The 19,824-nt window shown below is 33.5% G+C and overlaps 1 protein-coding gene and 2 pseudogenes across 2 annotated transcripts in view; 2 read left to right on the forward strand and 1 right to left on the reverse strand.

Annotated features, from left to right (window-relative positions):
* LOC146926833 (disease resistance protein RPP2A-like) overlaps positions 1 to 19,824 on the forward strand; it is a 90,915-nt pseudogene that overhangs the window by 596 nt on the left and 70,495 nt on the right. The gene's annotated exons all lie outside the window — the stretch shown is intronic.
* LOC146926834 (disease resistance protein Roq1-like) lies at positions 3,365 to 5,289 on the forward strand (annotated as a pseudogene).
* Positions 9,377 to 11,551, reverse strand: LOC146926835 (disease resistance protein Roq1-like). The gene is made up of 2 exons (XM_085700515.1): positions 11,058 to 11,551; positions 9,377 to 9,845 (listed from the first exon to the last, which is right to left on the reverse strand). Exons 1-2 carry the CDS (start codon positions 11,549 to 11,551, stop codon positions 9,377 to 9,379), a joined length of 963 nt encoding a protein of 320 aa, XP_085556641.1.

The raw sequence follows: 19,824 nt of genomic DNA on the forward strand, positions 1-19,824 counted from the left end.
CTGATTATTATGACTTTAGCTAAATTTAAAGGAAAATTGCTTTTCTCACTATGTGTTTTTTCCTAAAAACACATGGCTCGATTGCCCTTAATGGTAGTTATCTACCGTATGACCTTTACCGTGGTAGTTAACTACTGCATATCAACAGTAGTTAGCTCTTTTGCCCCTAACTGCAGCTAACTATCGTTGCACCTTTGCTTTCTCCATAATACTTTAAATCTCAAACATATATACAAATCAAACCATCAAATAATCAAACAATCTAACCACACATGATAAAGATTTTCGAAGATGATGTTTTTGAGTTAGATCCTGCTGGCCTGCCAACTGAAAAATTTCTACAATAGTAATGGCAGATCTGCAAAATCTAGCTCATAACAACCTCTTTGTTTGTCCATATTTTACGCATAAATTTTCCACAGTTCATAACAACGATGTTAAGACACCTTTTCTCCACCACCACGCATCTTATAACCAACATCGTGTTTAGATCCGCCTGAGAAATTTGTGTAGTTGTATGTTGAGTTTAGAAAATGAAATGAGAAGCAATGACCACCACCTATTTATAGAATTTTGTGTAGACTGTGGACCACAAAAACTGTCGCTGGATCAAAATCCACAAAAATTAGTCCACAACTATAGTTAACTACAGTGGCTGCAGAAATTTCACATGCATACTTTTTCATGTATACATTCAAACGTACATTCTTTCAATCATTTTCTCATTCAAACATACATTGATTCAATTAAATTAAAAAACCAAAACATTAAAGTTAACACAATAAATCAGATAAATATCAAATGTCATTAAATAAGTACGAAAATGTCATAATGTTACATCTAAGTTAAAATGTACATAAATCAAAATAAAAGTCCTAAATTGAAATCAAACTAATCAACGTGCACCATTCGACATCTGCCTATGTGTCCTGATGATTGAATATGTCAAGACTGGTTGACCCGTACGACAAATCTGCTTCAAGGCCTCTACAGTAGATCCTCCCTGCTAAAATCCAGGGCATGAGTAAACGCATAATCTGCAATCTGAACGTAGGAGTTAATAATCTCCAATGAGTCTGACATATCTCTGTCATGCTCCTACACAATAATATGCTCCTAATTCACTGGCCTAGGAGGAGATCCAGCACTTGGTGGCAGAATCTTCGGCTGAGACACTCAACCATACCATACCACATATACAGGTGTTTACTACCACACATCATGTGCCACATGACCCACTGATCCAGAGGAATGATATGCAGACGGAAGTCTAGGAAAGCATGCACAACCTGGTCTAGAGGAATAGCATGTATAGATGCTGGATCTCTAGGGATGTCCTGCATAAACCTGTACTGCCTTTAAACCCACTCAAGCAAGTGCGGTACAACCCATCCAGAATAACAATAGATGTCCTCAAATGGATGGACCTCCCTTCGGTCTTTGTACGTCCTTAAGACGACATCATAAACCTCCAGACTATCAAGCCCTAGACAGTATATGTGAACATCATAATGCCCCCTCGTAGGAAGCCATCCGCCGACACATGGCATATGTGGGACCCACTGTGAATTAGACTTCCTTGCGTAAGGACCCGGTAAATGCTCCAAAATTGATCCCTGCGAAAAACAAACACAATTATAATTTAATAAAATCATAAATTTAATAGATGGACAAACACAATTATAATTTAAGAATTGGCAGACATCTTCACAAAATCCTTAAGGGGACCGCGAATTCAAAGTATGTGTTCCAACCTTGGAGCATTTGATCTATATGCTCCATCTTGAGGGGAGTGTTGGAATTATAAAATAAATACCTTAGTAATATGTACAATTATTCATGCAGCTAGAAGATCAATAGTTAATTATTTTCTAGTAAATCACATTTATGTAATTAGGAACTAGAAAGTTGATTAATATCCTTGTAACTCCCATATTAGAGTGTATATAAACAGATCACCTGAGTGGAATTTCACTCAAGCATTCCATAACTATTCAGTCCTCTAACAATCACTTAAACATTTAATCACTTAACACTAAACGTTATAAACATTTAATCACTTAAATATCTCTTAAACAGATAAACACTTAACATTTAATCAGTTAATCACTTAATAAGTTAACACTTTAAAATTAATTACTTGAAACACTTATACAATTAATTACTTAACATTTAATCAATTAAGTACTTAGCCTTATAAATCAATAATATTAAAATGATATTAAAAAATTCAACAATGACGTAAAAAAAACCTTTCCAGCACTTGAAAAATAAAAAGTGTAAAGAATAAAAGCACTTACATTATCAGTGTTTGTCCAATGGATCATCGCAACATGACGCGCGTATCCGGACAAGACTGATAGATCCTCAGGACCTCCAGGAAAGGGAAACCCTACAAGGAAGGCATGTGTGGCTGCCTGATCCTCACCATCAGCCTGATCCTCCTCTACCTCTGGCGGCTGAAAGTATGGATCATCTGGCCCATCAACATAGTGTTTCTCAGTCGGATCGTCTCCCTCGTCCCGAGTCTCATACACATGCAACTGGGCTGCCTGTGAGCTCTTTACTCCTTCCGGGTTCCTACGCCCTCTTCTCCTTTTAGGCATATGAGGGTTTGCCGCCATCCTCTCTTACCTAGCACTATTCTTCATGGTCTCCTTGCCGAGTTGGCTTCTACGTGGGTTCCCAGACATATCTACGCAAAAACAATAGGAAAAAACATTGAATTATTCATTTAGACATTATAACATCCTAATCTAACAAAAAAAAATAGATTTTTAAACTAACCCTAAACACTAACATTTTACTAAAGCTATAAAATAAAAAAAAACACCCTACACAACTACATTGTATGTTAATAGCATTAGGATGACTTGTGATTTCGTGAAAATGATATTGGGTGAATTTGGTAGAGTTTGAGAGATTATGTACAAATGGTTAACTGTTGTTGCTTTCTAGAATATGTCCAGATAGCAACGTTAGTTAACTACCGCCGAAAAGATCAAACTGTATTTAACTACCGTTAAGAGCAAAAACTTATTTTCCATGTGTCTTTAAGAAAGTTCAAATGTGTAAAAAGCAATTTTCAATTTAAATTATTTTCGCATATGCATATGTTGGAGAATTGTTATACATTAATCATCAATCTCTCCTCCTTCAACCATTATGTAGGGACGAGAATGATTATATTGAGATGGTAGTTAAATGTGCTACTCTTGTGCTAAACATTAGTAGAAGAATCTCCTTATGTAATTACAGTACAGGGAGCATATTACAGTACAGGGAGCATATATATATTCTCGTGTGCAAGATGTGATTCAACTATTGAAGCAATTAAAATCTCCTCCTGCTAGGGATATGGGGGATGGAAGGAATTGGTAATACATCCATTGCCGAAGCCATTTACAAACAGATTGGTCCCTATTTTGAGCAGGCGTGCTTCTTTGGAGACATTGGGGATTTTGGAATTCAAATAATAATCAGACTCCTTTACAAGAGCAACTTCTTTTTATTATTGACGGAACAACTGAAATAACAATACCTACAGTTGAATCAGGAAGCGTTATTTTAAAAGAAAGACTTCAACATATAAAAGGGTACTTCTTATACTTGATGATATTAATAAATTGAAGCAGCTACAGACTTTGTGCGGAAATCGGGATTGGTTTGGTCCAGGCAGCAAAATAATCATCACAACAAGAGATAGACATTTGCTCATGGAGCATGGAGTTGACCATATATATAGAGTAGTGAAAGAACTGGACGAAAGTGAATCGCTTGAGCTTTTTAGTGCATTCAGCCCTCCAAATCCTCCAGAAGATTTTGGTGAACTTTTTAGAGAAGATTTTGGTGAACTTCCAAGAAAACTAGTTGCCCATTGTGGGGGGTTGCCTCTTGCTCTTAAAGTCATTGGGGAGTTTTTGTATCGAAAGAAAGGACTTGAATGGAAGGGTGTGTTAAGGAGTCTTCAAAGATTTTCCATTCCAGTTCCACAACTACTAGAAGCTCTAGAAAAGAGTTTTCGCCATTTGAGCAACGAAGAGAAAAAAAAAATATTCCTTGATATAGCATGTTTCTTGATTGGGATGAACCAAAATGATGTACTCCATATATTAAATAGGTCAATACAATGCACAACTCTTCAAATAAATCTCCTTGAAGACAAGTGCCTTGTAACCATTGATGAAAATAGCAAGCTTCAAATGCATGTTCTGCAACAAGCCATGGCAAGAGATATCATTACGAGGGAAACAAGTAATAAGACTGATCAGGTGAGCGGTAGTATATATATGATTCTGACACTATTTCAGCTTGATGTATCATCAATGTATGGTTTTTTGGTTCCAAAATTGATGACTGCAAATGAAGAAAACAGAACATTAATGAATCAATTGTTAACATTTAGTTTCATAACCATCACAAGAACCCTCTAAAGTTGATTGGTATGGCTGTGAATTGGAAATTAGTAACAAAATAAATCGTGGGTAATCTCATAGTTGATGATGCATATGTGGCATCAAGAATTTCAGAAACATTATATCTAAGCAATTTTTTTCTTTGATGTTTCAGCCGAAGATGTTCGATGTGTTCTTAAGTTTTAGAGGGGAAGACAGTAGTGCAAAGTTCATGGCACATCTCTATTCCTCTCTTCAAAATGCGGGTATTTATGCGTTCAAAGATGATGAAGAGATTCAACGAGGTTGTAACACCCCTACTAGAAATTTCCTAGGATATCTAGCATGTGTGTTATACTTGGCATTGGATACATTAAAATTACAATAATAAAAATTTCCTCTGAATAAGATATAGAAAATTCTCCTCATATACCTCTGCAATAACACCACTGACGTGAACTTTGTATGGTCCAGCGACTTCTGCTTCTTCATCACGAACCATTTTGTCGTCTAGTAACCTGAATATCTGAAATAAATAAAAAGGATTTTGGTGAGACAAGATGTCTCATGAGTTCCACCTATCCTAGGTTGTAGGCAATCTCAGGGAACCTAGGATCGGCATCTGTTTCTAACTCAACCTATTTTGGGTTTATACGATTTCATTATGCATAACTGAGCGATCAGGGGATAACTAGAATCGCTGGCTGAAATACTACCTTGATTATATAATAAATATAGTCATACTCATAACTTTAATCATAAACATAATCACCATAATCATAATAATAATCATAAACATATATCCAATATATCGTATTCTGGTATAGCATATACTTTGACATACTTATTTGAGTATGTCTCTAATTCTTTTCTGATAACAGCTAATTTCGGCTAACTAAGCCGGAGTTCCATAACTAAAATTCCTCATTTTCAACGATTGGCAAAATGCCCATAAAATATTGCTTCGCAGCTAATTCATTCTAAACATAATTTTCATGTTAATATGTGTATGCTATGTTAGTATTCATGTTGGAGGGTCCTTAGATGTTTTCCTTGATTCCATAATTGAAAAATATAAGTTTTTCAAATACTAACCGAATAATTCTTGACTTAAAATTTCATATCATTAGTTATACATTTCATTATGTGAGTATATATCATATTATCTCTTCGTTGTGGAGAACAATAACTATTTCATTTTGTTACTATGAGCCGTACCTCATAGGCTACATTATCTCTTCGTTGTAGCAAACGGAGTTTTCACATTTGTTCCTATGAGCCGTAACTCATAGGCTACATTATCTCTTCGTTGTAGCAAACGAAGTTTCGCATTTGTTACTATGAGCCGTACCTCATAGGCTACATTATCTCTTCGTTGTAGCAAACGAAGTTTCGCATTTGTTACTATGAGCCGTACCTCATAGGCTACATTATCTCTTCGTTGTAGCAAACAGAGTTTCGCATTTGTTACTATGAGCCGTACCTCATAGGCTACATTATCTCTTCGTTGTAGCAAACAGAATTTTCTCAATTTTATTTTCTTTTTCTTTTTCTTTCTATGAGCATGTTACACATTTCAATTTTTCTACTCATTTCAATTTTCTTTCAAATCATTACTATAATTATATACATCAATTGCGTTGATAGAATTTCCCTCCAACATTTATACTAGCATAAACATACTTATTAACATAAATGAGATTTTAGAATAAACAAATAAGGATACCTAATTCAGAAATAATCATTCTACTATCTCATATTTATTCTGTTTCAAATGTACCATTCATATGGCCTGATAGTCATGCTTGCACAATCGACAAGTAACCATAAAAAAAAAATGGTCTAATTATTCATGTTATATAATCTAACATAATCATCATTGATCCCCAAAGGTGGGTTCTAAGCTAAAGGAATTCACCGTGAATCATTCCTGGAATTTGCAAGCAGCTTATCCACAATTTGCAGCTTCTGCTTTCTACAAAACTCCGTAATCACTTTTCCAAAATAGTTTATGCCTTGACTTATAGGTCTTTCCTTTTCTGAAACAGTCCAAGCAACTTGCGACATACTCCTACTTCAACAACCAGCATATACAAAAATTCCCATTTTAGTCTATGCACCAGAAGTTTACCGTTTGGCTATTTAAGCACTTCCAAAATAGCTTAATTACCATTTAAGCACTTTTAACATTACTAAAACAACTTATCATTTTTCCATTACTCATATGCCAATTCAACATATTTCACCTAATCTGGTTTTCACAAAATAATACTTGAAACAACTTAAATTCCAACTTAAGCTATTCTTCAACGGCTTAACTAGCAATTTATGATTTTTATCATATCAACTTCAATTCAAACTTTCACACCATATACCAACATGAATGATCAAACCTATGAATCAATTATACAACAGTTTGAACTCACAACTTAGTCATTTAAGGCATTTTGCCCAAAACATCTTAACTGACAGCTTATGCCCTCTAAAGAATTCAATTTCAATTCAAAATTTCCAGAAGCAAACCAAACATGTATACTCAGCTCCTAAACCATTCCTACAGCAATTATAATTATTTCTCCTAATCTGGTTTTCACAAAATAATACTTGAAACAACTTAAATTCCAACTTAAGCTATTCTTCAACGGCTTAACTAGCAACTTATGATTTTTATCATATCAACTTCAATTCAAACTTTCACACCATATACCAACATGAATGATCAAACCTATGAATCAATTATACAACAGTTTGAACTCACAACTTAGTCATTTAAGGCATTTTGCCCAAAACATCTTAACTGACAGCTTATGCCCTCTAAAGAATTCAATTTCAATTCAAAATTTCCAGAAGCAAACCAAACATGTATACTCAGCTCCTAAACCATTCCTACAGCAATTATAATTATTTCTCCTAATCTGGTTTTCACAAAATAATACTTGAAACAACTTAAATTCCAACTTAAGCTATTCTTCAACGGCTTAACTAGCAACTTATGATTTTTATCATATCAACTTCAATTCAAACTTTCACACCATATACCAACATGAATGATCAAACCTATGAATCAATTATACAACAGTTTGAACTCACAACTTAGTCATTTAAGGCATTTTGCCCAAAACATCTTAACTGACAGCTTATGCCCTCTTAAGAATTCAATTTCAATTCAAAATTTCCAGAAGCAAACCAAACATGTATACTCAGCTCCTAAACCATTCCTACAGCAATTATAATTATTTCTCCTAATCCGGTTTTCACAAAATAATACTTGAAACAACTTAAATTCCAACTTAAGCTATTCTTCAACGGCTTAACTAGCAACTTATGATTTTTATCATATCAACTTCAATTCAAACTTTCACACCATATACCAACATGAATGATCAAACCTATGAATCAATTATACAACAGTTTGAACTCACAACTTAGTCATTTAAGGCATTTTGCCCAAAACATCTTAACTGACAGCTTATGCCCTCTAAAGAATTCAATTTCAATTCAAAATTTCCAGAAGCAAACCAAACATGCATACTCAGCTCCTAAACCATTCCTACAGCAATTATAACATATTAATTCCATAATAAATTATGGAGGCTTTTGGAACAACTTCTGGCAACTTAACCACAACTTAAGCTATTAACCACTTATACTTACATTTCAGTTTCAATCCAATTTCTATATCAGTATCCCAAACATGCTCATGATTCATTTTACACACATAAATGATCATAATATCCCAAAGTGATTTTTCTTATGAGAAACTTACCATAAATAATATCTTTTGGAACTTTAATCCCTTTTTATGCTTCAGCTCATAGCTTCCACTTCTTGGCAGCTCATGCTTCGTTTCCCAAGCTTCAGATCAAAAGCCCAAACCCTAGATCTTGTGTCTTGCTCCAACATGCTCAAACTTTCCCCTTATGTTCAAATTATAGCTCCAAACTTCAATTCTCTTTACAATATCACCAATTCCATTCTTAACCTCTTAGATCCTTTGATATTGGTAGCATATCTGGGTTTGTTCTCATAGATTCCAGGTTATTTTATTTATTTTTTATATTTCCTTAGAATATTGTTTGTAATAGTATCTGTCTCCATTTTATAAAAAAAAAAAAAAAAAAAAACTTTCTTTTAAAAATTATCATTTCAATTTTTTTCAAGATACGTATTTATGTTTTGGAAAATTATTACAAAATCAAAAATTTGATAGCAATGAAAATCTATTTTGAAAAATATGTGAATTGAAATAATATGATTCTAATAAGTATGGTAAAATGGGCTACTTCTAACGTGCAAAAGTAACCAGAGGTCTAGTGATGCATGGTGCACAAGTTATTAATAGCTGTAGGATCTGCTGGTAGACCCTCCATATGAGATTTTCCCCTTCTTCCACCCTCCCTCAGTACTTGTTCTCCTACACTGGGACGGCCATGGGGACATAGAAAATAGAGCTGCGATGCAAAATTTCTGTTTGGTTTTAGTCATCAACCCTTTTATATAGGTGAAGATCAATTCACTCTCTTCCATCGTCTTTTTCACTTTCACTCTCACTTTTGCCATCTTCTTTGTCCTTTCTTCACCCATTTTCAATGCTCTCGGGTCGGGCATCACCATCGCCGATTCCTCCGGCACTACCTGTGGCTTGTTGGCAGCAAAACAGACGCTGCACATTGTGTGCTACCGACATTTGCACCACGGTGGTTGGTGTAACATCAAATCTGGTGGGATTGTGAATGGTACACAAATTATGTCACACATCTGGTGGGATTGTGAACATGTACTTGTTAACTTTTTCTTTACTTACATCTCTAAAAATGTATCAAGTTTAATATAATATAAACTTTTTTAATCAAGTCTTTTCCCTATGATCTTCTCTAGAAACTTCCCAGATAGGTAGGTGTTCCTTGATCCTCCATTAAGAATTTCTACAATTGTTGATGTGATGAGTTATTTGTGGAAACTATAACTAATTCCCTTCCAACTTAAACAATATCAATATATCTGAAGTTAGTAATTACCTTCTGCTTTGATAATATATCAAATACTTCTTCACGGCGCCACAATCTACTGCGGTTCTCAGGATCAAATGGTGATTCCTCATAAATTATTTGTCTTCCCATGTCTCTCAACAAATCATGCATTCTAAGCTTGTTCCTATTGTCAACAGTTACAAGGCTTCGCTCTAAAAGGACTTTAATTCCAATATCAGCAAAAAATTGACACCCATTTAATATTTGTATTGCATCATTTCGGTCCATCCCAATAAAGAAACAAACTATATCAAGGAATATTTGTTTCTCTGTAAACTCTTTTAAACCATCAAAGCTTACTTTTAGTTTCATATGTACTTGATCATGGGGAATACATTTGAGTTTATCCAAAACTTTCTGCCACTCTATTATTTCACATTTAGACAAATAGGATCCAAGTACTTCAAGTGCTAGTGGCAATTGATGACACTTTGTCATTACTAGTTTTGTAGATACTTTTTATGTGATTTCTAGAGTAATTCATCAAGATGATGGCACTCTGTCATTACTAGTTTTGTAGATACTTTTTATGTCATTTCTAGAGTAATTCATCAAGAAACAGGAGTTGAAAACACAGAAACCAAGATTTTGGAATTCCAGCAAAGTGGCAATTTGGGCGCCGATTTCAGGGATTCGGGCACCGATTTTCTCAGGCTCAGGAGGATGCTACTCACGTAAATAATCGGGCCCCGAATCAGCTTATTCGGGCGCCGATTTTGAAAGTCCAAAAGCAACCCTCAGCCTCGGCATTAATCGGGCGCCGAACAGGAGAGTTCGGGCCCCGATTTCGCGCAGTCATGGGCTTATGGATCTGATATTCTGCAGTTCGGGCACCGAATTTTACACTTCGGGGCCCGATTTTTAGCCTGTCTATTTAACCAAGCTGCGTTTTCTGATTAAGGGTTCACGAATTTTGGAGATAAAAAGGCACAGAAACATATCGGAAGCGATCCGGAGCACCATTGAAGGAGTTAGAGCAAGAATCATTGATGAATAGTTCTTGTAATACTTCTTTTATCCCTTTTTCTTGTTTATTTACTATGTGTAACTAAACCCTCCATTGTTGGGGATGAGTAACCCTAGATGAACATGATTGTTAATTGACCTAGCCTTTAAATTGATTTACGATTTATATTGTGATACGGAAGTGGAATTTATAAACGCTTGAGATAAGAAATCCTTGCCTTTGTAGTCTAGGAATAGATGCAAACTCTTGGAACCATTTGAGAATCCTTGCTCGTTTATGCTTAATTTTAATCTTAAAACTCACTAAGGAATTAGGTGTTTATTTTAGAATTAACGTTTTTGTCACTAAGGAATTAGGGCACGAATTTTATAGAGGATTCGGTAGCAACTAAATGAGTCGATTCAATAGCGATAATTAGGTCACTAACATAAAATAGTCATCCAGTAAAACTCATCCCCAACACTTTTCTCTTTATAAGTTTGAACCATATTTACTTTGTTTGAATTTTCATTATTGCGATAAACCAAACCTCATACTTTTTTGTTCAATTAAGTTCTAAATATAATTCAATAGTGCAACGCGATCCTCGAGTTCGACACTCGGTCTTACCGTTTTATTTTACTACTGGCACGATTTCGTACACTTGCGAAAATCGCCATCAGCAATCTCCCAGAATAAGCAATCACATCTGTTGAATGTGTAGCTAAATCTTTTGTAGGACTTGGTTGCTTGAATGCATGCCAACTGAAAAGATCAAGAGATTCACTTTCGTCCATTTCTTCAATTGTATACACTTGATCAACTCCACAAGATGTAAGAAGATCCATATTTCTTGTTGTGATGATAATTCTACTCCCCTGACCAAACCATTCACGGCTTCCACACAAAGCCTTTAATTGGTCCAATTCATTTACATCATCAAGAACTAAACGCACCTTATTCTGGGAAAGTCTTTCTTTATTTTTCCCTGATTCTATGTCACGTATCTTGAATGTCGTAGTTTTGTAAACATCACAAAGTACCTGCTGCTCTAGATAAACTAGGTTAAAATTTGTTTCCCGAGATTCCCTTATAATTAGAAGGAAGCTCCTTCCGTCAAATTTGCTTCCAATTTCATTATAAATGGCTTTGGTAATGGTTGTTTTACCCGTGCCCTCCATTCCCCATATCCCTAGAATTAAAACATTTTCTGAATTTTGGATATTTAGTAACTTAGTCACTGCTTCCACACGAGGTTCAACACCCACTGGATGTTCGGTAACAAATAACTCTGTCCTATCTAGCAAACGGGTGACTTGTTTAACAATACTCTTGATATCAGCACTTTCATTCCTATAAAATATGAAGCAATAGTAAGGTGCACAATCAATTGTATGAATATAAGCATTCTCCAACAAAGTTGGAGAATTATATAACAGTGTAAGTGCATAATTTTAAAGAAAAACTGCATTGCAATGAGATTATAAGAGAAGCACAAGAATCAATTTAGAGAAATATGAGTCACCAGTAAGTCTACAAATTCACATGCATACTCTGATATAGGTTGTAACGTCCCAATATGGGAATTAAGAATTTTAAAACTTTTTCATCTCAAATAGAATTATACTCTAAGATTTTGACTTAAAACTTCAAATCCAATGACTTCGAATAACTTTCTTTAGAAGAAAAATGTATAAAACATTTACATTTACATAATTGACACCTCTAAAAATACAACGGATAATTAAACCCTAAACTAGACTTTGACTGTGATCCTGCCTCTGATGATACTTTGAAAATTACTTATACCTGAAAAATAAAATAAAACATGGGGTGAGATATTAATTATCTCAGTGAGCCTCCAAAATGGGATAAAACACAATCTTGTCATTGAACAAGATTTTTAGTTAAGAACATACACATAAATAGGATCTTCATTGCAACAATTAATTAACCTCAAGCTAAAAGTAAATTAAAAGTGGGATGAGAACTAACTTCCATCAATCTAGTTTCCTATACAAGGAAAAAGGATAAATTCACAAGTCTGCCTAAAGACTACTTGTGTACGTCATATCTATTCTTAACCATTTTCATACATATAAGTCTAAATGTTTAAAATTCCGAACGTGGGAATTAATCCGAAATCCTAACTTACCTGACTTGTGAACCTCTAGGGGTTGTAACAAAAGAAACAACCACTAACAAGTCAATTACCTCAACATTAATTGGTAAGACGGAGATATGTTGTCTCCGGTAAACGGTGCCCCGTTTACCCCTTCTTACACGTCCCGTCGTAAACGGAGAATTCACCTAGCTAGGGTGAATCCTATTATTCCAACTTAGATACCTCAGATACATTAGATAAATAGCATACAATATGCATAATAATGTTAATACTCAAAGTATGCCTTTAAACCTCAAAGTAAATGTATACCATATATCATATCGTCACATCATTTAGGCTTAAATTCTTAATCTCATACTAAACAAAAGTCTTTTAGCTTTTTAATTATTCATATCAGCATAACAATGTGACATCAACATACTTTAACATTTTCCTAGTACTATAAACTCAACAACTTCTCATCAATTAACTTTAAACAATCATTGACAGCTATTGTGATATAGCCTACTTATTGCCTATAATAAGCCATTGAAGATCATATACTTATAAAGACAGACCAGAAGTAATATTTCTAGCTCATAGAAGCGTTGGGTCTATTAATAAGTACTTACAAAAGATGTTCAATAAGCATAGTCATGGCACAAAATCAGTAACAGAGCAATAATGAACCAATAAGGTGCATCATCAACTTCATGCTCACAATTATAACATAATTAAAATGCATTCTCAAATCAAAATCATATTAAAGCACCTCTTTAATCATGATTATACAGTGGAAAACAATTAACAATTGATGAATTATATGTTTAATATTATTGTATGTGAAATCTCACCCCTTCTGCTTGAAAATGTTGCCCTTCGTATGGGTAACTTGCAGGTAATCCAGAATAGGCGTGGTCGTGAGTGCACTCCTCACTATGTGTCTTTAGGTGCTCTGATACGTAATGAGATGGGGATTATGCTACTGTTTTTGTTCCTTACGTATTGCTTTTGAATTTTCATGAAATAAATGATGAACAAAGACTTTATGAGATTTTTATGATGAGGCCTGCGTGCCAAAGACTTTTATGATGTTGAACTAATTTCCGCTGCGAGGTTTTAGATATTATGATGTTAATTTTTGAAGGATAATTGTTTATTTATCCATTTTATGACTTTTAGGAAGTGTGACATTCCGTTTATGATTTAAATACTCTGATTTTTATTATGAAATTTTTATGTTGGGAAAACGGGGTGTTACAGAATCCACCATTGATTATAGTTGTATTCTCTCCTATAAAAGGAGCATTATTCTCATTGGAATAAACAATTCTTAAGTTATAAAGTAATTTCTACAATAACCTAAATTTTATTTGGCGTAATATCCATGTTTTACACATGGTGGTTAAGGAAGGCCTAAGATGTAGAATATGTGATGGTAAAAAAAATTAGAGTGTGAAAGGATCCTTGGATTAGAGACCAAAGAGGGTGTTGAAATACGCATTATTTCCTTTTATTATTATTATTATTATTATTATTATTATTATTATTATTATTATTATTATTATTATTATTATTATATTTTTATGGTTTTTTATTTTTTATTATGTCACTCCTTAAATTAAGGAGTTGATTAGTTGTATTCTCACCTATAAAAGGAGCATCATTCTCATTGGAATTTGGAATAAACAACTCTCAAGTTACCAATAACCCAAGTTTTATTTGATGTAGTATTCATGTTACATATATGGTGGTTAAGGGAGGCCTAAGATGGAGATTATGTGATGGTCAAAAAATTAGAGTGTGGAAGAATCCTTGGATTAGAGACCAAGTGGGTGATTATGATATCGACCATATGCAACAAGATGTAGAGAATATGAAGGTGGTTGAACTAATTGATAATAACACTGGAAAGTGGAAGATAGACATGTTAAACCTTTATTTCAATCAACATGTGGTAAATCTAATTTTGTCTATGCATATTTTTAAGGATATAGGCGAAGACAAGTGTGCTTGGAGATTCACATCACATAGGAAGTATAGTGTAAGGACAGATTATCAGTATATTTTGGAGAGGTTATTGGACAATAGTGACATAAGAGTTTTTGGTAATTGGATGAAAATATGGAACAAGAAATCAAAAAGTAAAGGTTTTCTTGAGGTGCGCGGCGAGGGGATGTCTTCCTACAACGGAATGACTTTGATCCAGGGGAGTGCAATGCACAGATCATCGTGTTCACTGTGAGGAATCCTTTGAGAATGATTGATACATTTTCTTCGGATGTCATAAGGTGGAAGAGGTATGTGTAACACCCCGTTTTCCCAACATAAAAATTTCTTAAATAAAATCAGAGTTTAACATCTTTAACGGAATGTCACATTTCATAAAAATCTCAAACGGGTTAAATAAATATTTATCCTTCAAAATATAACAACATAATCTTTAAAATCTCGAAGCGGAAATATTTCAACATCATAAATACTCTTTGGCACGAAGGCCTCATCATGAAAGTCTCATAAATAGTCTAAAACATAATAATTAGTTCAAATCCAACAACTTCATTATAAATCTCTTAAAACAATACGTAAGGAATAGAAACAATGTCAAAACTCTCATCCTGTTACGTATCAGAGCACCTAAAGACACACTGTGAGGAGTCCACTCACGACCACGCCTAATCTTGATTACCTGCAAGTTACTCATACGAAGAGCAACATTTTCAAGCAGAAGGGGTGAGATTTCACAAACAACAATATTAAGCATATAATTCATCAATCACATTTAACAACTTAAACTTCATTAACTAGTATCATTAATCTTCCTACATTAGTCATAAACTTCATCTTATATTATCATAATAAATAATCATAAACATCATGTATCGTCTTAATCATAACGTCATATATATATTATCATAAATTTAATCATAAACATCATATATCATTTTAATCATAACATCATATATCACCTTAATCATAACATCATATATATCATCATAAATATAAATATAATCATAAACATCGTCATGTATCAACTTAATAATAACCATAATAATCTTCACATATCATCAATTAATAATCATAACATCATCACATATCATCATTAGTAAACATGTAGCATCTTATCATAAATCACATAGCATCATATCATAAATCACATAGCATCTTATTATAAATCACATAGCATTTTATCATAAACATCATCGACATATCATTCATCATAAATAACTTCATAATCTTTCATCATAAACATCATAATCATTCATCATCTTAAGCATCATAATCATTCATAAAGCACTTCATTAATAGCTCATCAACTTGACATCTTAACAACTCGACAACTTGACATCTTAACATCTTAACAACTCAACAACTTGACTTGACAATGCATCTAAACTTGACTATGCAACTCTTAACGTCGTAAACCATCTCGAATCATCATGAAATGCAAATGCATGTGGTACCAATCTAGGGCACAAGCCCTCATCGTCGTTGACCATAAATATACTCCTAGGGCATAATGCCCTCATCGTCGTTGAGCATAAATATACTCCTAGGGCATAAGCCCTCATCGTCGTTGAACAAAAGCTCCTAGGGCATGATCCCTCGTCGTCGTTGAGCAAAAGCTCCAGGGCATGAGCCCTCATCTTTAAATGAGTATGCATGGACTCAACATCTTACGTCTTAGAAACTTCATGAACATCTTATAACTTCTTAACTTTTACCGACATTTTCATCATAATAAAGATCAACAACAACATATGCAGCACTTATAAATTCATTTCATATCAGCATCACAACATAACAGTATCAAATGATAATAATAGCATCTTAAGCATCAGATCAACATAAGCATCATAATAACACATAATGAATATACGATTATATATATCATCAGTAGCAACATTAAATCATCTTATAACAACTTCACAGATCATCATTAATATTATATTCAAACATCAACAATTCATCATATAACATCGTATTCAAACATCAACAATTCATCATATATCATCGTATTCAAGTATCGACAATTCATCATGCATCTTTGTAAGAACATAAATAATCATGCACAATGTAACACCCTCCTTTTTATTTAATTATTTTAATTTGTTTTAGAATATATTTATATGATTGGTATGATTTACATGATTTATGTGATATTTTGTTATGTTATATGTTGGTATTTACTAGCATAATATAATTGTTATTTGGTGTAGAAATATATTTGTTATTTGTTATAGATATATTTGTTATTTGGTGTAGAAATATATTTGTTATTTGTTATAGATATATTTGTTATTTGGTGTAGAAATATATTTGTTATTTGTTAGAGATATATTTGTTATTGGTGTATTATTATTATTAAGTGGGGGAGAGATATATTTAATTTAGAAATAAATAAGATTATGAGGAATAGAGTAGTTTTGAGGTGTAAGAGAAATAAGAAGGGGGTTAGAATAGAAAGAAGAATAAGTTGTTGGGCCAAAATAGATTTAGGAAGAGCGTTTAGTATTATAAATAGAGAAGCTTAAGTTAGAAAGAGTTTACCGGAAACCGCTTTTTGGAAAAGAGGAGAACAAGAAAGAAGAGGAGAGGAGAGAAAAGTCAAGAGAAGAGGAGAATACCTTAGGAAAGAAGAACGCTGCCGCTGATTCAGGAATTAATTTAAGGTGAGGGTGAGACTATCTTACATTAATATTAAGTTGTTAAATCATTAGATTACATCTAATAAGTTGGGGAGAGTTTGTGAGAATTTGAGAATTAGGGTTTTTGAGAGAGATTTGATGATTAGAAGATGAAAACTTATTGAATTGATGTAGAAATTATGTATAGACCTTAGATAATCCATAGGATGATTATTGGAAGTAGTTTTGAGGTTAGAACCATGAGATTAGGTGAAACTTGGAGAAAATCTGCATTCAGCCCGAATTTTGATATTAAAACTGGAATTGATCCGTGCCGAATTGGTCTTAGGTGTAAACACGAAAGTTGTAGATATGGATGTTAGCTTTCTAATGTCGTTGGTCTCACGTCAAAACAATATATAGAACTTGAGTTATGGTCAAATTACTGCACGTAGGTCACAGTGAATTTTTATGGACTTTCAGCACAACTTTTCCGAATTTAAAATGAAAACTGGTATTGATCGATACAGAATTGGTCTTAGGAGTAAACATGAAAGTTTTAGATAATTTTGTTAGCTTTCTAGTGGCTTTGGTTTGACGTGAAAATGATGTTTGGTCTGTGAGTTATGATGAAAATACTACAGGGAGGTCTTAGCAAAATTGTACGGTGACAGCATTCTCTGTTTCATGTTTTTGCGTTTTGTTCATATGTTTCTGTTTTGAATTGATCTTTGTTGTAAACATGAAAGTTGTTGATATTTGTGATATATTTCCAATAGCTTTGGTTTGACATGAAAATATGTTGTGGATAATTTATTATGTTTTTACAAAGATACATAGTGAATTATTGTTGATGTTTAAATACGATGTTATATGAAGTTGTTTATGATAGATGAATATGATGTTTTAAGATGTTGTTTATTATCATTTGATATTGTTATATTATGATATGACATGAATTATTTATGTGATCCATATGTTGTCAAGATGTTAAGATGTTAAGACGTTAAGATGATAAGAGTTGTTAAGTCGTCAAGTCGTTATGAAGTCATCAAGTTATTAAGATGTTATGTTGTCAAGATATCAAGATGTTAAGATGTCATAGATGTTCATGAAGTTGTCTAAGTTGTAGGAAGTTGAGTCCATTGCATACTCATTAAAGTTGGGGGCTTTAGGCCCGACAGCCTTGTGCTCATTAAAGTTGGGGGCTTTAGGCCCGGCAGCCTTGTGCTCATTAAAGTTGGGGGCTTTAGGCCCGGCAGCCTTTGTGCTCAAACTACGTTGGGGGCTTTAAGCCCGGCAGCTTTATGCTCACATGTTGAAGAGTCTAATTACGCTCATTTATGTTGTTGAATGGTACCACATGCATTTGCATATCAAGAAGTTTTAAGATGATTTAAGATGTGAAGTTGTCGAGTTGTCAAGTTGTTAAGTTGTCAAGATGCTAAGATGATTTGAGATGTTAAGAGTTACATAGTCGAGTTGAGTCGCATTGTCGAGTTAAGTGAGGTTTGATTGTGATTTGATGATTATGATTTAATGATGATGTTTGTTTATGAAGTTGATTATGAACTTGATTATGAAGTTGCTTTCGATAAATGCTATGTTTTGATGATGATACTTATGTGAATTATATGATGATGCTTACGATTATATTTGGTGTTAGATATTGATGCTTATGATCATGATTTAAGATAAGATATTTTATGAATAATAATTGAGATTACTTGATGAAGTATATGACTAATGTAGGAAGGATAATGACACTAGTTAAGGAAGTTTAAGTTATTAGATATGATTAATGAATTATAATATGTTTAAGTTGTTGAATGTACTTTATATGATTTATATGCTTAATAGTATTGTTTGAGAAATCTCACCCCTCTGCTTGGAAATGTTGCTCTTCGTATGAGTAACTTGCAGGTAACCAGGATTAATTGCGGTCGTGAGTGGACTCCTCACAAGTGTGTCTTAGGTGCTCTGATACGTAACGGGATGAGATTATGTCTTTACTTTCTGTTCCTTACGTATTACTTTATGAATCTTTCAAGAATTGATGTTGAACTAAGTTTTATGAAATTTTATATTGAGGCCCTTGTGCCAAAGATTATTTAAGCTGTCAAGCTATTCCGCTGCGAAGTTTTAAAGATTATGTTGTTATATTTTTGAAGGATAAATTATTATTCCATTTACGTTTTTTAAGAAATGTGACATTCCGTTTTATGATGAAAAACTCTGATTTTATTTAAGAAATTTTTACGTTGGAAAAACGGGGTGTTACACACAACATATTTTCATGTCAAAACAAAGCTACTAGAAAGATATCACAATTATCAACAACTTTCATGTTTACAACAAAGATCAATTCAAAACAGAATCATATGAACAAAACGCATAAACATGAAACAGAGAATGTTGTCACTGTGCAATTTCGCTAAGACCTCCCTGTAGTAGTTTCATCATAACTCAAAGAAAAAACATCATTTTCACGTCAAACCAAAGCCACTGAAAAGCTAACAAAATTATCTAAAACTTTCATGTTTATGCCTAAGACCAATTCTGTACCGATCAATACCAGTTTTCATTTTAAATTCGGAAAAGTTGTGTTGAAAGTCCATAAAAATTCATTGTGACCTACGTGCAGTAATTTGACCATAACTCAAGTTCTATAAATCCTTTTGAAGTCAAACTAACGGAATTAGAAAGCTAACATCCATACCTA

Source organism: Medicago sativa, chromosome 4 (genome assembly GCF_051527215.1).
Source record: "Medicago sativa cultivar Bolivia chromosome 4, Bolivia_mono, whole genome shotgun sequence".
NCBI lineage: Eukaryota > Viridiplantae > Streptophyta > Magnoliopsida > Fabales > Fabaceae > Medicago > Medicago sativa.